Genomic DNA, 19,828 nt, shown 5'->3' on the forward strand with positions numbered 1-19,828 from the left:
GAGAGATGGGAAAGCTACGAACTCGATAAAGGAGCCAAAAGCGGAGCAAGGGCATTCTCCCCGGCTGCATGCTGACGGCGCGGCGCACAGGAGAGAGGCTGTAAATAAAAGATGAGGTTCATTTAATTTTCAGTAGGATCCCGGCTTCTGGAGCCGGGGAAGGCTGCTCCCTTACTGACAGGAACCCAGGCATCGCAGGTATCGAGTTCGACCCCGTCGTGCCGGGCCGAGGGACGTGCGTCAGGCCCCTGAAAACTGAAAAATTGGACTTGAAAACTCTTCCCTAACAAGCCATCACCTCCGCTGTCATCTCCGCTTTTATTTTTACTGAAGCCTTTGTTGTACGTGATTTACTAGCAACGGAAAAAATGGATTTGTCCTGTTGTAATGAATTAATTAAACTTAATTCATGTAAATGTTGCAGCATGAAAGCTATCTCAGCCTCCTTTTTGAGTTTCTAAATGGGCTTGACGCTTCTGAAACGCGTTGCAGATTTTAGAAGCGTTAATTTTCTGCTTTCGGTGACAACATGGTTGCGTGATGCTCGGAAGATTATTCTGATCCTGGAAGAGCAATATACTGCACCAAATTACAGATTTTTGGTGAGGATAATTATTTTTAATGTAGAAGGGACTGCTTGGGGGATTTCAGTGTGCTTGTGGGATCTTTGCATGTTCACGTGCGTTGTATTTTTGATATTTTTAAAGCTAAAAAATTGAAAACAAAGGACAAGCTGAAATTTCAAAGAGTAGATGTCTTTGTTAGAGAGTTTTTTACCTGGCAACAGTTTAAATATCCTAAACATCATATCCGCCGGTAGCAATATTTTATGTTTCTAATCTCGTATAATCTCCTTGTTGTATTAAAGTCCTTTAGAATAAACCAGTTTGCTCTTGGCATGTGTCGGTGCTCTTTCTCCTATCAGCATTTAACAATGTCCTGCTTTCTTATTTGCGTTAAGCTGTCTAACCAGTTTTTTTGCAAGCCTAATGGATTCAATTTTACTTCCCGTTTCCTTAGCAGAGATGAAGTATTTTTCTCTTGTTTACCTTTGGAGCACACGGTTCTCGTTCTTCTAGTTCTGCACGGAGCAGCTAAGAGCCAGGGACACAGTGTCTGCTCGGATACTGTAGTAGTTTCTCCGGGAAGTCTAGTCATGTTAAAGCACAGCCTGTTTTTGTTCACTTTTGGACTAACTTTAGCTGGAAAACCTTTTTGGATAAAAGGTAAGCTTTCAGTTTTTGTTATATATTCAGAAGGTTTCTCCAAGTCTTTTCACGCTGTCTGATCCTGATCGTAATGATACATGCCTTGCAAATCGAGTCACCGCTCTCCCCAGGGATTAGGCTGTTAGCTGAGCTGCTAAGGGAGAAAATCATGTTCAAGGAAAAGGTGGCTGGAAAAGACTACAGGTTGAAGCGTTTCATAGTCAAGTTCCTTGTGTTTTGGGTTTTTTTTATTCCAGGATACAGTAGGTGTGTAAATGCATCATCTTCCCTACAGGACAGGGTTTGTGGCAGCTGCCATTTCTGTCACTTTCATCAGTAGTAAAGACTGTAGAAAAAAATTTCTTCAAGCAATGTGAGGGAAATTCCTGTGATTTTGCTTGAGTTCCTCATTAACTCATTTCCACTTACGATTTGGCTTCAAAGTTTAGATTTAGATGCAACGCCTGAGGTATTTCTTAGAAAGTGATATTTTTATGATGCGCATTAAAGATGTTTTCAGGCGTCAAAATTTAAATTGCTAGAACCGCATTCCCACTGTTAGTTCAACACACACAGCTCATGAAGTAGAACAGATTTTACGATTTAGGTAATAAAATTATTGAAGATGAGGAGTGAAGGCAGAAGTAAATATTGAGTGCTGATATTCTTTACTAATAGCAGCTTCCACATTTGGATTACAAGGGCAGTCTTTAATGTTAAACATATGCTACCTGCCTCTAGCTTTTACAGATCCTGACATTATCTAACAGGTAGAGATCATGATTACACTGAAGAATCCTCCTCCTTGCTTTGAATGGGTGATTCTGTGGCTTCTTTGCAATTATGAAATATTTTCACAGAAATGTGGGAGGCTGGGGGTGACTTTCTGCTACTGTAAATGAGAAGAAATCCCTTTGTTTCCTTATGTAAGAACAGTTTTGGAAGGAAGAAACCACTTTCTCTATTAAGCCCCATGTTATTGCTGATTCTGTAACCTTTTTAAAAGCCATGATTGTGTCTCTGTTGACCAAGGTCAACACTCAAACCAGATAAGAAAAAGGCAGATGAATTCACTTTCACACAATTTTAAAAAGTCACCAGAGATTGCTTCTTGGTTTCTTGAAACCATTTACCTGAAACCAGACGCTCAGCAAACTTCCTACCTTTAGCTACCTGCATTAGCGTGATGTTCTGGAGGTACAAAGGTTACAAACCTTTTGCAAAGGGCCTGACCGTCACTGCAACAAACCAAACGCGGTGTTAGTCAACGGCAGGAGGCAGCGTGCTTGAGCCAGGTAACAGAATTATATCCAGAGGACAACTCTAAGTATTCCTCTTGAAGACAATGGGGAAACGACTAGGAGCAAAGGATTGAAGAGGAAGTTGATTTAATCAAGGAAAGGACTGAAGGAAGTAGAGATATGAGCAAGAGGGAGAAGATGAGCAAGTGCGAGACCACAACGAAGAGCTTGAAGGAACTAAATTCTATTTGAGATGTTGGCATCCCTTGCACAGTTGATTTTAACTGGGACAGGTGGGTGGACAGAGAAGGTAGCTGCATAAATTTTCCATGGTACATCAGGTTAAAAGTGTAGGTCATGGAAGAAAAAAATACTTCAAAAATTATTTACAAAAATAATAATCCAGAATATGTGAGAATTAAGATTGTGTTTAAATCATTCAATATTTTTTCTTTGTGTGCTCCACAAGACTCCAGCTTTAATCTGGTTTCTTTTTGTTTAAAATCAGTTTGACCATTCCTAAACTAATTCATCACAATGACAGTACGCACCGAATACAATAAGGGATTTTTTTGTTGTTTTTCTCATTATTGAGATTCTCCGCTATGTTATTTTTGTATTAGTTGAGGAATTCGGGTTTTTTTCAAATGATAATTTGGTTTGACATTTTCTATATGAAGGAATGAGAAAAAGTGGATCTATTATCCCAGTTTATAATATAAGTAACTAAGACCAAGAGTTAAAGCCAAGGCTGCCAGCCAGTTTTAGACACCCTGTTTCAGAAATCTTTTGCTTGAATGTGCAGTTTTTAGCACTTTGTATCAGCTGTGTTTGGGGTGGTATAGTCATTAACCTTGAATACACTCAAAACAGCATTTCTGCAGAGAATGAGGCCCCATATATTTAGTTTAAACACTCAAAAATGAAAAGTAACTTGGCCATGGATTAAAATGTTCATTGTTGTGGCTTTCCTAGCACAATCCAAGAGCTCTGGCAGAGACATAATAGACCAAACTGAGCATGGGCAGTCAGGTCCCATACTGGTGAAAGTACTCTGATTCTTTCAAAATTTCAAATTTTATTTTTAGGTGTATCTGCTGAACAGATATCCAGACTTTCTACATTAGAAATAATTATTCCTCGAGGCCTGACAGGCAGAGAGAAGCATCACCCATTTTTTCATGAGGTTTGTTACTCTATCTGATTTTGTCTTCTGATATTGTCCTTTTTCACAATGCTGTCCTATATTACACACACACAAAATGTACAAGAAATATATGTATAGGTTATTTTTTGTGAAGAAATGTGCCCGACTCTATCTGTTAAGATTCTTAATGGCTTCAACTTGTTTTGAGTAAATTTGTTCTCACAAAGGTCTGTGCCCTTCAAACTTCTAGTCCTCTTACTAGCCTGGTGAGACAAAATTGAGAAGGTACATGAAGAACATTCCCATTTTTTCTGAGTAAGATTAGATGCTGAACTCAAACTTGCAGTAACATCCACACTTGTGTATCTTCTTTTGCTCATTGTCTTTGGATAACCAGAGGATTTCAACCATGTACCACCCAAAAGGTTGATGCTCACTTTGTAGAAACGGTTCCAGAGTCACACAGGTAAATGAATGAGTTAAAGGAGAAAGACCTGAGCCTTAATTATTCAGTTCTGAGGTAACTTACCTTTGTTCCACATATTGAGTTCAGGTATTTAAAAAACTGTTAATCAAAGAGCATTAGTCACCTTTGTGCAAACCAATTAAGGAAGGAAGGAGGAATCTGTGAGTTGGCTGCCGATGATTTACATAAGGAGTGTCACGACATATGATGTGGTAGTTGGGCAAGGAGTGCCCATGTGGGTTGTGCCCTTCTGTCTTCAACATGAAAATCCATAGGTTAATAGAATTTAATCTTTCCACAGGAAAGAATGTAGAGCGTCCACTAAGGCTTTGAAATATAGAAGGCACGAGGGTTAGGAATCTGCGTTTTGGTAGATACTTCAAACACACGTAGTAGTTGGACCTCTCTTCTCAAAACGTGGAACTGACAAAACCAAGTAGAAAATCGCCTGAGTGAGGGATCTCTTTTGTTCTGTTTTCAGGAACATTCCGATGACAATCTTTCTTACTCAGTTAAAACCAGGAATGGAACATATCTGCTGAAGCTGAAGAAAAATAAGTATGTAATCGTACCATCTGGAGAGTTAGTTGCAAATAGACAAGTATTTTTATACAGAAAGAAACCAGTTAAGTGGCAGATTGTAGCGGTTACAAAATGACTCTGTTAAAAGCGTCTCTGTTGTGGAACTAGCTTGCAAATAGAAGGGAATATTTTTTCTAATTGGGAAGACATTTATCTTGATTAAGTTTTTATTAGCAGCACTGGATTACATTTCAGAAAATCCTTATGGAAATGAAAATTCAGTTCAACATTAACTTTTTATTAGCAGGGTAGAGGGCTGTTAGCTATACTGTATTTGAATAATTTTTTTCTGTTACTGTGGTTCCTCATTCCTAAGCCTGTCATTGTCCAGGTCCTGAAGCAACATAGTCAGCTCAGATCCTGCGCTATGGATGTTTTAGTTAAAATATTTCAAAATAACTTATTTTCCAATTAATGCAGCTCATTCTAAAGTATTTTAATATTAATTTAAAGTATTTTAATAATAATTTAGCATGACAGTGCTGCTAACAATGTAGTACTAACTAGGATTCTTGACTTATTTCTTGCTTTCTAGACTGTTAAAAGAGCAGTAGTTTTTTTTTGTTTCCAGAAAGCTTGTTAGTGAAGACTTTGTGCTGTATACATATGGGAAGAATGGGAAACTGGAGGCAACACAATTGAAAAATGAGGTATTATATATAATAAAATATTTCTTTGTGTCAGAGTTTCCTCAAACCAGGGAGGACAAGCTTTAGGAATTGAAAGCCATATTAACAATTGGATAGAACCAAGGGTGACGACAAGGCTGTGTACGAACCTCGATGGCTTTGCAAAGCAGAAGCAAACGCACGACCGTTAGTTCTGAGTGCGTTCATAGCTCCATAATAGGACAGTGAGAATCAGTTACATTTTTTAAAATGGAAGGGAAAATGCAGGCAATGTGCATAAAGTATCTACAGAAGAAAAATATATTTGCTTGGAAAGAGGCTTTTTTGAGTTTTCACGTTTGTAGCACTTCTGTTTAGCAGTTGCCACTGAGACAAAACATGAGGTTTTATGTCTTATGAGGGAGCGGGCTGCTCACGGTGATACAGCAGCGCTGTTTTCCAAGGTGCAAAAGGAGATGCCAGGAGATTATACCAAGACTTGAATTTGAGCTACCTGATTAGGTCGCCTTTGCATAGTATGCAATTAAAGGTACAATGGCAGCATCAAAGATCTTTAGGTCCTGTATTGAACAAGCTTTATAAATACTTCTGAATTTAATTTCAACTTGAAACTGCATGTGAGCTCCGGGAGACTTAACTGGGTGCTTTGCGCATGAGACATCTCAGAACAGCCTTGGAGAAAAGCCTGTTTAAGAACAGGATGAACAATACAGATGAAAAGATTTTGCTAAAAGATGGGTTAGACTAAAAAGCTGGTTGTTTTCTGGAACCAAGGGATCAAATGCTCTTATAGGTACTCATGTCAAGTCATAGTTTGCTCCAAGAAGGCTGAGATTACTTTTAGAATAGGGAACTCTGTAAATGTCTAATAGCCAGCCTTAATGTCATGCAAATAAGAAGTCTAATTAGAAAATAAGTTTGCATTTGAAGGTAATGACCTTACTTTGTCATTAATTTTGTGGTTTTGTTGCATTTCAGACACACTGTTATTATCACGGCACTGTTGAAGGAATTGCTGACTCGGTTCTTGCTCTTAGCACGTGCGATGGCCTTAGGTATTACCTCTTGTTTTTTACTTCAGGATAATTCATTGTGCAGTGCCAAAGTAAAACAGTAAAAAAACAGTCACTATTTGTCATACAGATGGAGAGAAAACAGCATCCTATCTTGCAAATATATTTTTAAAAATATTTTGCCTTTTGATGGAGATTAAAATCTTTTACAGGTTTTAGTCACCCTCAACTATCACTTTTCCCTGTTTTCTAAAATTCCTTCACAGAAGAAAGACAACATGAGAGAGAGCATAATCTAAATATAGGCAGAACACAGACATGAACTGAGACCTCTGTTACTTGATGTGAATGTTTTGACCAGATACTTTTGTAGAAGAGCCACTACCTGAGGAAGCTTTTGCTGAACTTAAATCTCTCCTGCAACCAATTTGGTCTTTTGAATGGGCACGTTTCAAAAGATAAACCGTTCCCATGAGAAAGTTTCAACCTAAATTGAACATTTATTTGAGAAACGTAAAGGGGCCAGATTAATGCATAAAAGATGGTGACGTTCTTCCCTCAGAATCGCTCCAAATGTGTTGGCAAAATGAGGTGGCACGAGCAGCAAATTGTGCAACTATTCAGAAGAGCATGTCCCTGCTCCCCTGTGCTCCCTGAGCTTGGCTCTTCAGCTGGACTTTGGATATACTTGTCAGCTGTAATAGCCCTGTTCAGTTTGGTGTCTTTTTGACAAGCAGGAAGAGGCAAATGGAATGACGTTCACATATCCCACATATGTGGGAGATGTGAGATGCCACTCACAATAAATAACGGCATTTCATGGCGTTTGGTTAAATCAAGAATAAAATGGCCAACACATTGGTATTTCAGGTAATGCTGCTTCTCACTGAGCAAACCAGATGTTTCATTTTGGTCTTTCTGCAAACTTACCCAGACTCAAATCCCTTGGTTACCTTGTCCTCACGGTTTTTAGGATCTTCTTTCACGTGGTATTAACTGGAGGATTCTTGTTCTAAATACAATTTTGAGATTCTGTAGAACAAGAGAAGAGCTTCTGAAAGACTCTGATACAGCAAATTGGCAAGTGCCAGGTGTTTCTGAGCCATGGACAAATGCAAAATCTTTTACACTTAGCAGCACTCAGCACTACAATACTGGCTTAGTTATTGCTTTTAGCCTCTCTTTCTGTCTTAGGGCGTCTCTTTTTTGAAAATACTAGATTACTTCATCTGCATGGGGCTGGGAGTGAGACTGGAGATAAGGACTGAAAGAGATTTTTTGCATCAGCTCTGTCCCCACGAGTCAGACTCGTTTATTAACAATCTGGCTTCCCCACTAACTGATTCAAAGAGCCCACACTTGTGTACGATCAAGTATTTAAAATAAGGTCTGTTTTGTCTTTTGAGATCCTGTTGGGTGTTTGAACTTACCCCCTATATTAAGATAATTGAAGATAATAGTTTATTTCAACATAAGGGTGTGAGCAGTCCTAATTTTTTAAGTATCCAGCTGCCGTTTACTCGCCTAGTCATAACCACAAGGGAAAAATCACAGGATAATTTTTCACGCTTTTATGATTTTTAGAGGAGTTCTCTACATTGGTGGGCAATGGTATGGAATGGAGCCACTCAACACATCCGGCACGTTTGAGCATGTGTTTTACCGGTTAGAAGATATGCAGCACATCCCCTTCCAGTGTGGTGTGCTGAATGACAACCTTCACCACGAGAAGATGTTTGGGACGCAGTCTGTGAAATACACATTTTTATCAAACAGTACCTCTAGCAGGGAAACACTTCTGAGGGTAAATACTTTCCTGTTTCTCTCCTGGGCTCATACCTTCTCCTCAATCTGTTCCAGCAGCCAAGGGTCTCCAGAGCTCTTGCTTTGGCATGGTGTCATCACAGGTGGGTTTGGTCTGGAAAGCCACTATGTTGTTGCCTTATTCTCATGGACCCCAAACTGGTGGGAGCACTGCTGGGGAAGTTCTGAACGAGAAGAACAGCACAACAGAACTTGACATTGCTTGAAGCAATCCTTTAGCAGAAGAGCAGAGCTCTGCCCAAGACAGTTGTGAAAGGCATGAAGCTGCTGTTCAGCTCATGTGTCCCAGCATCTGAGTAGCAATGTATTACTGCCATACAGATATTTACGAGGAAATCTAAGGGAAGTTGATAGGTCACATTAAAAAATGCATAAATGCTTGATAAATCCCTGAAGAGGAAATCATGAGAAAGTTAAGTAAAAAAAACCCTGAATTCCTTAGTTGCAATGTTAACTTAATGTTCTTTCCAATTTGCAGAAGAAGCGAGCTGTCCTGCCGCAGAAAAGCTATGTGGAATTATTTGTGGTTGTGGATAACAACAGGGTAATGACTTGATCCAATGCTACATAGGTTTTATTAGACCATTAAATTTTTTCTCTGATATTCTCATATGATATTTTACAGTTTTTGCTGAAGAACTCTGATCCTGCTGCAGTGCAAAAGGAAACAGTTGAACTGATTAATTATGTTGATGGGGTAGGTCCAATAAGCTGCTCAAATTCAGTAATTTCTATTTTATCATAGTTTTCAAAGGAACAGCTAATACAGCAAATCTGAACAATTACGTTCTGAAACGGTATTTGGAAGTTATACAGCATTTTTAAACACATTTAAGGCACCTCACAGATCTATGCAGAAGTCTTACAGGGGTGTAGACAGAGGGAGAAATGCATTTTAAGCCATTTCTCCGTGCTCCCAGACTTTGGCTGCTCCAAGAACTTGAAGTGTCCATTAGGTTTTACATTTCCACGAAGAATAATTTCTCCTGTGTGTAATTCTGTTTTATTAAGCAAAGTGCCAGGGCTGTGGACAATTCCGTAAGCTTCCTCATCACCTGTCCCTAATTTCTCTTCAAGACAATTAGCTAAGGAAAAGAATGAATATGGTCTTTCCAGCTTCTCCAGCTGAAAGATACGCTTACGTACCTTCATGAAGGAAATAAATTTTCTTTAGACATATATTCTTTCCTCACATCAAACTGTAAATGATTCAAAGAAACTGAAGTTATGTCTCAGTGACTCTGTACAGCTTATTTACTCAGTAGCAGTGATTTCATAATTCAGTTGGAACAGACTGATGAAGAGTCATTATCGTTATGTTTTTTTTCAGATGTATAGAGCATTAAACATTCAGATTGTTTTGGTTGGATTAGAGATCTGGACAGATACAAACCACATCTCTGTCACGGATGGTTCAGCTGGAGATGTACTGAGTAGGTTCGTTTCTTGGAGGCAGAAAGATCTTCTTAAACGATCACGAAATGATGTTGGCCATCTCATAATGTAAGTGTTCATCCAGTGGAAAAACTAACCACACTGCCCTAACAACACTGCCCATGTGGTTAACATAGAAAATCTGGGGTTTGCATATGAATGAAAATATAACCAGAGTAAAATTCACTCAACTTCCAAACTGTTTTAGCCTGGAAAAATGCCAAGAGAGCATAATGAAATCTTTATAGATAATCAGCTCTGGGTGGCTCTGCTTGAGCAGGGGTGTTGGGCAAGATGAGCTCAGGAGGTGCCTTCCAGCCCCAAACATTCTGTGATTCTGTGAACTCAGCAGCACTGACACAGCAGATTGAGGTGGCTGGTCATTGTTTTCAAGCTTCATTATTTGGAGGTTCATTATTTATTGCAGTGAAACCCTGGTGAGAAATTTCTTCTTGGCTTCAAGAAGACCAGCTCTTGATTTGCAGTATTTGTCTCCGGCTAATCAGAGCCTTTTAGTAGAAATTGTGAACTTTTGGCCCCTTTTTCAACACGACCTTCAAACTGCTTTTTGTTGCAGAGGGAGAAGCTCTTATGGGGGATCCATTGGGATGGCTTTTGTGGGTACTGTCTGCTCACAAGTCCACGGAGGGTCAATCAGCACTGTAAGTACATAACATTGTGGTAACTGGAAGAATATAGCAGAGGAGCTGCCAGATTATCATAGATACACTGTTAGTGGAACAAAGATGCATCTGAACAACTGAAGGCTTTCCCCTGTGCATTTACAAAACCCAGAGTTGTACCTTCCAGGACATCCTAAATAAATAACATGCAATTTGTTGACCTGTTTCCTCCAATCAGCTCTTGAAATGGTACCATTTGTTTTACGGGCTGTCTGACATAAAGACTTCTGCATGTTTTGTACTTAGAATAAAAACGTTTTTTCCAATGTCTCTCTTCATCACATTCCAGTGCATTGGGCTAATTTAGTCCTGAAATAATTTTTTTATCACCTTTTTATAATTTAGCTAGCTCAAGGTTGCATCAGAAAAGCCCAGTCTGGTACCATTAAGGTTCATAACAACAGTGGGTTTGCGACGGGAATGCAGCTGCAAACTAATGTGTATATTTTGATCTTTATTATGGATAGACAGTGAACAAAACACACGATTCTAAAATGTCTGGGATTCTCCACAATGAGGCTGTAAATGGGCAAGAATTTTAGATTGGGCAAAACTAGCCAGAAACAAGTTTTTTCTCTTTCAGGCAGATTCTATTCTTTAACAGCCTTTGCCTTTTTTCTCTGAAGACTCCCTTGAAATCAGTGTCGTGACTGATTAACTGTGTCATTATTCAGAATATCATCCTAATGGGAGAAATCAAAAGAAAGGCAGGATCTGGCCCTACTGAAAAAACAGTGACAAACTGTCTGTCCTTGCCACTTTCGCTTTGCAATGCAATTCATATTCTCTTTGTAGCCTCTGAGAGACTTGTGGCTTGAACAAATCCATAGGTAGAAGCTTAGTAATGTCTTTAGTTTTATATTTTTTAACACTGACTCTTTTTATTAGTTGAATCATAACAATGTGTTACGTCATGCTACAGTAGTTGCGCATGAATTGGGGCATAATCTTGGAATGAAACATGACGATAAAAGGTGTCCTGCATCCTATATTATGTACAGCACAGACAAGTAAGATTTCCAGTTATTTTATTTTAATGATTGTTATTTACCTGCAGTGACTATGCTTTATAAGCTGTGAAAGTCCCATGATTCTTGAAGAACTTTTGGGAATGGGGAGTTGTTTGAAAAGTTTAACCGTAGAGGTGAATTCAACAACTTAGATCCTGACATAATTTTAATTTATTTGAAATGTTACCTGTTTTCTGACTCAGTCATTCATTATATTTTGCATTTGTACAAACTTATCTGGATTTTCTTAATTGTTTTTCGTATCAGGGTTTTTTAATTATAGTAGTGGTGTTCTGGTTTTTGTTTGTTTTTTTTTTTTCACCCTGAGAATGCTTTACATTTACTCACTGGGTTTATTCACAGATTCTCTTAACAGTTATCTTAAACAAAAACTATCAGCCTAGACTTCTTTCCATTCATTTTTTCTTTAGTTTCCCTTAAGAGAAAAAGATCATGTTATTTTATCTACTCACATTTGTACTAATAAATCAGAGTAGTTGAACACTGGAAAAAACTACTATAAGATGGTGCATTCTTGAGTTCTTAGGGACTCCAGGTTAAGGTGAATATCTGGAAAGTATTTTTTAATCAAGCATTTTTAAACTCAGAATAGACATGGAATTTCCAAGGCTTCTTTTATATAGGACACCAGAACAGTGGTCTCTTTGGCTTCTGAGAGTACTTGCATTTTTGTTATACAAAGTATTTTTAACTTCTAGTATTGTACTCTAATGCGAAATAAGTAAAAATTAAGTATCTTGTGATCTCCTTGCATTATGAAACACAGTATTTATTACAGATTAACAATATTTTAAGGGCTTGAGTTGTATTTTTTCCTGTAGGCAAAATATTTGTTATAAAAGAGTACTATTATACTTTTTCAGTGGATCCAGGAATTTCAGCACCTGCAGTGCTGATGATTTTGAGAACCTCATTCTAAATGGAGGAGGAAATTGCCTTAGAAATCCTCCCAAAACAAGTAATGTTTACAAGGAACCTGTCTGTGGTAATAATGTGGTCGATAGCAATGAAGAATGCGACTGTGGAAAACCACAGGTAACGAATGAAATTCAACTGGATTTTTGTTGTATATCAATCATATCACATCACATCACATCACATCACATCACATCACATCACATCACATCACATCACATCACATCATATCATATCATATCATATCATATCAAACTTGCATAACACTGGCCTTTTGGTATGACGGATTTGCATTAATATCTGAGGAGTTTTCCTTGCAAATTTAGGGGTTTGCATGCAATATGAAGACAAATCTTAGAAAGAGCCTAAAATCATACTCTGATCTTCTTATGAACTCAGTTAAGGGCTGCTGGACTTTGCAGAACTTTGAGCCAATGCCTAAGAAAGAAAAGCATTTCAGTGCAGAATATGTGGATTTTGTGCTGGTTTTAGCAACGTGGATATTTCTGTTACATAAAAGAGACTACTCACCTATAGAGCACTTACAGATTTCCAAAGTGTAACCCTTCCTTTTGTTGGTCGTATTTGCACTGTCAGAATGTCCCCCAGATAACGGGATATATTGACTCATCTTTTAGAAAATAAAGGTGTCTCAAAAAAGACACCAATAAATCAAAAGGCTGTCAGCAAACCCATGTTCTGTTGTTTCGGTCTTCTTCTAAGTCAGGGACAGATACGAAGATTTCTCTACAGCAAACTGCTGGTGTGGTGGAAAAATAAGATGAGAGGAGGGGTGTTAAGAAGTGTCATTTAAAACCCAAAGTGTTCAGCTTCTTTTAGTGTCCACTTAACTTGTAAACACAGGGAAACAGGTGTCCTCCTGATGACTTTTGGTAAAAAAAGCACAACCAAATTGTGTGCTGGTTTCTGTTAGAGCAGAAGGCCGTCAACCTCAGAACATGCCAGTGAGATGGTGTATTTTAAATTTGGTTTGTCCAAGTGTTTGGCTTGATGATGTACTTTCCTAGCTCCATAGTGAGGTAAAAACATTGTGCCCCCTTGCCCACGGTTGTTCTTCAGGAATGCACCAACCCTTGCTGTGACGCTGCAACCTGCAAACTCACGCCTGGATCGCAATGCGCTCAAGGACTGTGCTGCACAAATTGCAAGGTAGGCTGCATGTCGTCAAGCTAAACTGACACTATTCACTAGTGGGTTTTTAACGTTTGAAAAGAGCTATCACAGCGCTCTCAACATCTTTTTATTATCCAACTGCATTTGCCAGGAGAGAGCACATAAAGCAGAGAATTTGTGTCCAGCAGCTCTCGGCTGGTAGCTTAGAAGTGTAATGTCATCTCTGTGTCATCCTTCACAGGAGCCGTCAGAGCACTCAGTAGTAGTGATCTCCATCATGCAATATCAAGTTCCTCCAAAGTCTGTGACAGTTCTCTGCATTTTAATTTGTACTCGTGTACTCGTTTGTACAATGTACCCAAGCCCTCTGCAGGCTCAGCCCATAGACCTTATAGCTATGCCCTATGAAACTGAGGGAGATTTGGGATATTCGTTACAATCTGAAAAACTATTCCATCTTCCTTAAACCACGAGAAGTTCCCAGTTGCTGTCATTTCCTGTTAAAACTTCACCCTATCACAAAATAAAAAGCAGGGTGGCCTTCCTCTCTGGTTCTAGTTTAAAGTGGCGGGAGCAGAGTGCAGATCGAAAAGGGATTTCTGTGATCTGCCTGAATACTGCAACGGAAGCAACGCCTACTGCCCAGACGACGTTTATATCATGAATGGCTACCCCTGTGACAACACGAAGGCCTATTGCTACTACGGAGTATGCCAGAGTTTTGATTCACAATGTGAATCTATATATGGAAAAGGTATGTTTATAATTTACCGTAAAAAAGACTTGTAGACTCCCAACTGACACTTCTGATTTTTCTTTCTTTTTCTCGTATTCTTAAAACGCGCACTCAGACTCACCGTTTTTGTACAGGGGCACGAAAAGCACCTGACATATGCTTCGAAAAAGCGAATATCAAAGGAGATCGGTTTGGAAACTGTGGAATGAAAGGTGGCACGTACAAGAAATGTGCTGTTCAGTAAGTTTTTGGCAAACAAAATCTAACCCTAGTATCTTCCACGTAAAAAACAGATTCTGCTGCAAACTCTTAGAGCACAAGGTTGAAAAGAATACGTCCTTGAAACGCAAATTAAAACTTTGTCAGGCTGGTGTATTTGCACTGATTTTTTTTTTTTTCCTGTTCACCTTGTCTCTGAGTGTTGTTCATTCACTACAGGCACAGTCTGTGCGGCAAGCTCCAGTGCACATCTGTTAGTCTTCAAAACCTTCCCGCTTGGAGTGTTGTCAATAATGCGTCTGGGGTTTTATGCTGGTCTTCTGACTTTGACCTGGGATCAGATATCCCTGATCCTGCGCAAGTTCATGACGGAACAGCCTGTGGAGAAAAGAAGGTAAAATGAATCAGAGCAGCATTACAGAATCTAATCCATCAACCGGAAAATTCTTGACTTTCAAAAGCATTCCATAGTTCTCTTGTTTGTATGCCATAATACAATAAAAAAATCTGCTATTTCAAAATACACAATTAATTAGCTCTTCAAAAACTGGGATGCTACATATCAGTGAACTTCATTATCATTTATTCAAATTACTCCATCAAAATGCATCCATAGACTTAAGAAAGTATAAGAGAAATGCAGCTAGAACATTGTGAAGTACTGAATGTTCTATCAGCTCTTTTCCTGACGCTTAAGCAAAAGACTTGTATGCGTTTATACAGTATATTTATGAAAGGGGTTTTTTTTTGAAACTTTGTGTTTGAAAGGCACTAATTACTTTTTCCAGGCCTGTGTTGATTTTGAGTGTGTTGATGCAAGTCATCTGGGCTACAGCTGTGATGTAAAGCAGAAGTGTAACGACAATGGCGTGAGTAGATGGTGTTTTCGTGCCCTTCTACAGGTGGAGATAGGTGCAAAATCCCTGCCTAAAAGCAATGACTAGCCAGATGGCTTTGTCTTCCTTTGACCTGTATTAAAAAAGTCCAACATTTTAATCTGTAATTCATGTAAACCTCTTAGCACTAACACCGAGAGACATTTCTTCTGCATTTCCCCAGGGAAGTTTACAATATGTCGAGTTTTACAATACTTCTGAGATGTCAAGGAAAATATTCCTTGAAGGAGGGCAGTCTAGTGATGCCTAATTTATTTATTTTCACATTTAAAAAAAAAAGAGAGTCCAAAGGGAAAACTGAGAAGGTCTTTGGACCAAAATCTATTGCAGACAAATAACAAAACAAAGATTAACTCCTACAGAGGAAGGCCTGGTGTCGGTATTGCTCAGTGTCCTGGGATATTACAGAGGGGGTGAGCTTATCCCCAGCTACCACTTCACATATTTCATAGAATCATAGAATCCTAGAATGGCCTAGGCTGGAAGGGACCTTAGAGATCATCTAATCCAACCTCCCTGTCATGGGCAGGGACGCCTCTCAACTAGATCAGGCTGCTCAAGGCCTCATCCAACCTGGCCTTGAACACCTCCAGGGAGGGGGCAGCCACAAATTCTCTGGACAATTTATTCCGGAGTGTTGCCACCCTCACATTGAAGAATTTTTTCTTAAGACCTAAGCTAAGTCTGTTTTCCTTTAACTTAAATTCATTTCCTCTTGTCCTGTAGGTAGACACTCTTGTGGAAAGTCCCTTCCTAGCCTTTCTGTAGGGTCCCTTCAGGCACTGGCAGGCAGTGATAAGGTCCCCTCAGAGTCTTCTCTTCTCCAGGCTGAACAATCCCAGCTCCCTCAGCCTGTCCTCACAGCAGAGCTGCTCCAGCCCCTGGATCATCTTTGTGGCTTCCTCTGAACTCATTCCAACAGATCTATGTCCCCTTTCTATGCAACACTTCTCATTTCCATGCGCAATTCTTAACCCAGGACTCCAAACCCATACTGGAGGAGGCTGAAAGCGGCCGTTCCCAGAAAGGCGGTACTCGTTTGACTAATCCCTGTTGTATCGACCCTAGGTGTGTAACAACAACGGGAACTGCCACTGCGATCCCGGGTGGGCGCCACCGTTCTGTAACCGCTCAGGCTATGGTGGCAGCGTTGACAGCGGTCCCCCTCATATAGGTAGGATGCTGAAACTGGTTTTTGTTCTGCTCCCAGAGCCTGAGGAAATAATCTGCTAACAACAGGGGCTTTTTCAGACTCTTTTCAACTCTTTGTTTGCTGGTGCGGGTTTTTTTTTGCATGGGACACTTAATCCTGGACTGACTTGAAGAACAAACATTATTAGCTGACGTGTAGGTCTGCAGACATCAAGGAAGTTGGTCCAAGGGAGAATTTGACTTCTGCTTGTCTGAGATAAAAGGCAATATATCAGCTACTTAGAATTACTGTTGCATGTTTTAAGCAGTTAGATATTTAGGTAGTTACTCTGGTATTTAAAATAATGTTCTGGTAAAATGTCACAGAGGGAGACTATAGCTTGAGAATGAAAGCAGCATGGACAGGGTCTCACAGAAATGAGAGGGGTTAGGGCAGCGCATGCAGCAAGGAAAAATGAAGATTTTGCTGGTCTTCACACAAAACATGCAAAAGTTTTGTATTAGTAAAAACTTAGGAAAGCAAAAGAAGACACACACATCCGCTGAGGGTAAGCAAATTCAAAAAGAATGTGCCTGCTTTAGAAATCTTGAAAAAAATATATAGGAAAGGAAAATATTTGTGTGTTATATACAACATTGTGTGCGTAAGGCAAAAAGAGCTTGTGACAACATAAGGCCAAATCTTCCTTTTCTGATAGCATTTTACAAATTTCAGTGGAGTTACTCATTTTAATCTATAATAATTCAGTGGAGTTACTTCTTTTAATCTATAGTAATTTGAAGACTGTAGTTTTTATAGCAGAAAGGTATTTTTAGCAGAAAATAACGCTTTGATATGAGGTTGAGTTAGATTACTCTTACAAGATTTCAATTCTTTTTCTCTAGATACTTCACTTCGGGATGGCCTACTTGTTTTTTTCCTCCTTGTGTTGCCAGTACTATCTCTTACTGTATTAGCAGTAATTAAGCGTGATGCAATAAGAAGAAAGTTTTGCAGGAAAAGTAGAAGACAACACAGGTATTTCACTTATTACAAATGCATATTTCAACCCTTGAGAGCATACTCCAGTTTAATTTAGCAAGCCAGTTAGATCCTTTATCTGTACAAAGAATTCCATCCTCCTAAAAGAAAAGGATATCCCTGCTAATAGTTACAGCAGGTAGTTTAAGAGCTGTTACTCTGCTATTAGGTAGTTTAATCCTTACACTTTAGCTGTCAGTTTTCAAGCATTTTTTTTCCCAAAATACACTGCACTTTCCTAATTGTTATTGACAATTGTATTTCACGGACACAGGGGCATGGCATATTGAATTTATTCATCCAGACCAGAAAGGGGTGGAGCCAGAAACAGAATCCAGATTTCTGAGCTGTAGCCTCATCCCTTGAAAAACACTGTGGTTAAACCTAACAGATTTGGGTGGGTTTTTTTGTTTGATGTTGTGTTTTTTATTTCAGAAATAACAATGTGCAGCAACCAAAGCAAAATAATGGACCAAGTAATAACACAAGAACCAATCAGGTAAGATAGATGCACAGTTGTGTTATTTCATGTTGAGTAATCCAAATTATACAGTGCCTTTTCTCCAATGTAGTCACTGATGACTTTGTAGATTTTTGGTACATTAAAACCATCTGACTTTCCAAGTATTTAAACTAATTTATAATATGTTAGACAGGATTTCTGTTAGGGTGAGCATGAGTTTTATTGCCTGCGCTGTCCACACAGGCTGTAAGCAGTATGGGATGGGACAGGCTGCTACTTAGCACAAGAGCCAAAGACTTTGAATGCTTTGGCCAAATACCAGAGAAGCTGCTTACCCAAGCTGTGGATCTAGTTCTGATAAAACAAAATAAAAACTATCAGAACAAAATGTTGCAAGAGAATAGGAAGAATGTTTCAAGGAATGAAAATTAGCTCTAAAATAGCACTAGCTTAATACTGGATAAATTAACCACATTTTGAAACCTGGGGTGTTGTTATATTGAATTTCTGTGACATCTTTTCCAGCCTGCCACACCAAGTCCTGACTTTTTTACCATATCACATGCCCCTGGTCCAAGGTTTGTAGTTTTTAAAACCTTCTTTACTTTCTGTTTGCTACGTTTACTTTGCTGTATCATTGTACATGAAGTTCCTAATGTCTCGTGTCGTGCTGAGGAGGATTTTTCATGCAGCATCATATGAGATATAACAGACTAAATGCTGGAAGGAGAAATGCTCTTTTAATGTGTATAAAAACCAGCATAATGGGACACATAAATGCTACTCGAGAGAGGGAGGAGCAGAGAGAGAGATATATATGTATATATGCTAGCAACTGTATAACCAGTTTAGAAATACCAGTTGTCTTCAGGTCATAAAATACTTCACAAAAGGTGTTTTCCACACTTCAGGCAGCCAGTACAAACCCAGCTCCCTGCAGTTTCTTCAGGACCTCAACGACCTGCAGTCCCACCTCGACCAGCTGTCTGAAAAGTTTCTTGGGGGCCCTCAAGCAATTCTGACAAGTAACTGGTCTGAAAAAATAATATTTATGATTGCAGTCCCCCAGTGCTCTCCTTCTGCAGCCAAAACGCCTTCTGAAAACACATACCTCTGGAAAAGACTTGATGCTAAGAGGCACCAAACACAGATTTTGTAACGTCCCATTATTTTTTTAATTGCTGCTGGCTGCGTTTGTGCCTCTTCTACCTCACATCTGGAAGACGGAGTCCGACCCTAGGCAGACTAGCAATGGAAAGAAACTCTGTAGATAATGTATCTGAGTCTAAAAGAAACAAATTATCTCTGCTGTTACAGAAAACCTGGTGTTTAAAATAGTGTTTTAATGTTCACTGGGCATTACAGCTTCAGATTTTTTCTACAAGCTGATTCCATGACAAAAGCAACAGGTACCTTCTGTCACCGATCAGAAAGAGGTACCAGTTTAAAAGAAAATGCATGAAGTTTCATCGTTTGTCCGAATGGCGACTAACGGAAAAGCAGCTGCAAGGCAGAAAAGACCCTGGCAGGAAGGAGGCTGTGGAGTCTGGTGCATCTGTGCACGGAAAGTAAATCACGCTGGCCCTGTTCACAGGCAAAGTTTGGGAAAACAAACTTGCAAAAAGAGTGAACAGATTATGGGATGGCCTCGCCAAGAAAATATTTCTAATCCCTTCTGTGACCATTTTGCTAAGAGCAGGACAAAAGAACCCACAGCACAGTGCAGGTAAAAATCAGCCCAAGCAAAGAGTGTATTCCAAAGAACTGTCATCTTCCTTAATTCCTCGGAATCTTGAATTGTTATTACTAAACATTCCTACCTTTTAGGCTTTAATAAGCATAATCCTACATTAATATAACTTAAAGTAAATCACTGGGGCAGCACACTTTGTTGCGTCTTAATTTTATGACCATAACAAAACCCACCGCTGGGTCGCCAGACGCTTCTGGGTCGAATAAACTGTCGAAAATAAATAAATAATAATTACATTTTAAAATCGATAAATAAATAAACTGTCGAAACAAAGACGGGCA

The 19,828-nt window shown here is 39.2% G+C and overlaps 1 protein-coding gene across 1 annotated transcript; it reads left to right on the forward strand.

The window, feature by feature from the left end:
• Positions 1-1,156: 1,156 nt before the first annotated feature.
• On the forward strand, positions 1,157-18,784 carry LOC104269070 (disintegrin and metalloproteinase domain-containing protein 9-like). The gene is made up of 21 exons (XM_009874795.1): positions 1,157-1,227; positions 3,524-3,635; positions 4,544-4,620; positions 5,216-5,294; positions 6,252-6,328; positions 7,871-8,090; positions 8,736-8,807; positions 9,441-9,613; positions 10,122-10,206; positions 11,116-11,237; positions 12,122-12,293; positions 13,254-13,343; positions 13,866-14,061; positions 14,178-14,283; positions 14,482-14,656; positions 15,051-15,131; positions 16,227-16,332; positions 17,196-17,328; positions 17,767-17,830; positions 18,320-18,372; positions 18,706-18,784. The coding sequence occupies exons 1-21, from the start codon at positions 1,157-1,159 to the stop codon at positions 18,782-18,784; spliced, it is 2,343 nt and encodes a 780-aa protein (XP_009873097.1).
• Positions 18,785-19,828: the final 1,044 nt, after the last annotated feature.

The sequence above is a fragment of the Apaloderma vittatum genome, unplaced genomic scaffold (assembly GCF_000703405.1).
Source record: "Apaloderma vittatum isolate BGI_N311 unplaced genomic scaffold, ASM70340v1 scaffold18718, whole genome shotgun sequence".
Lineage (NCBI taxonomy): Eukaryota > Metazoa > Chordata > Aves > Trogoniformes > Trogonidae > Apaloderma > Apaloderma vittatum.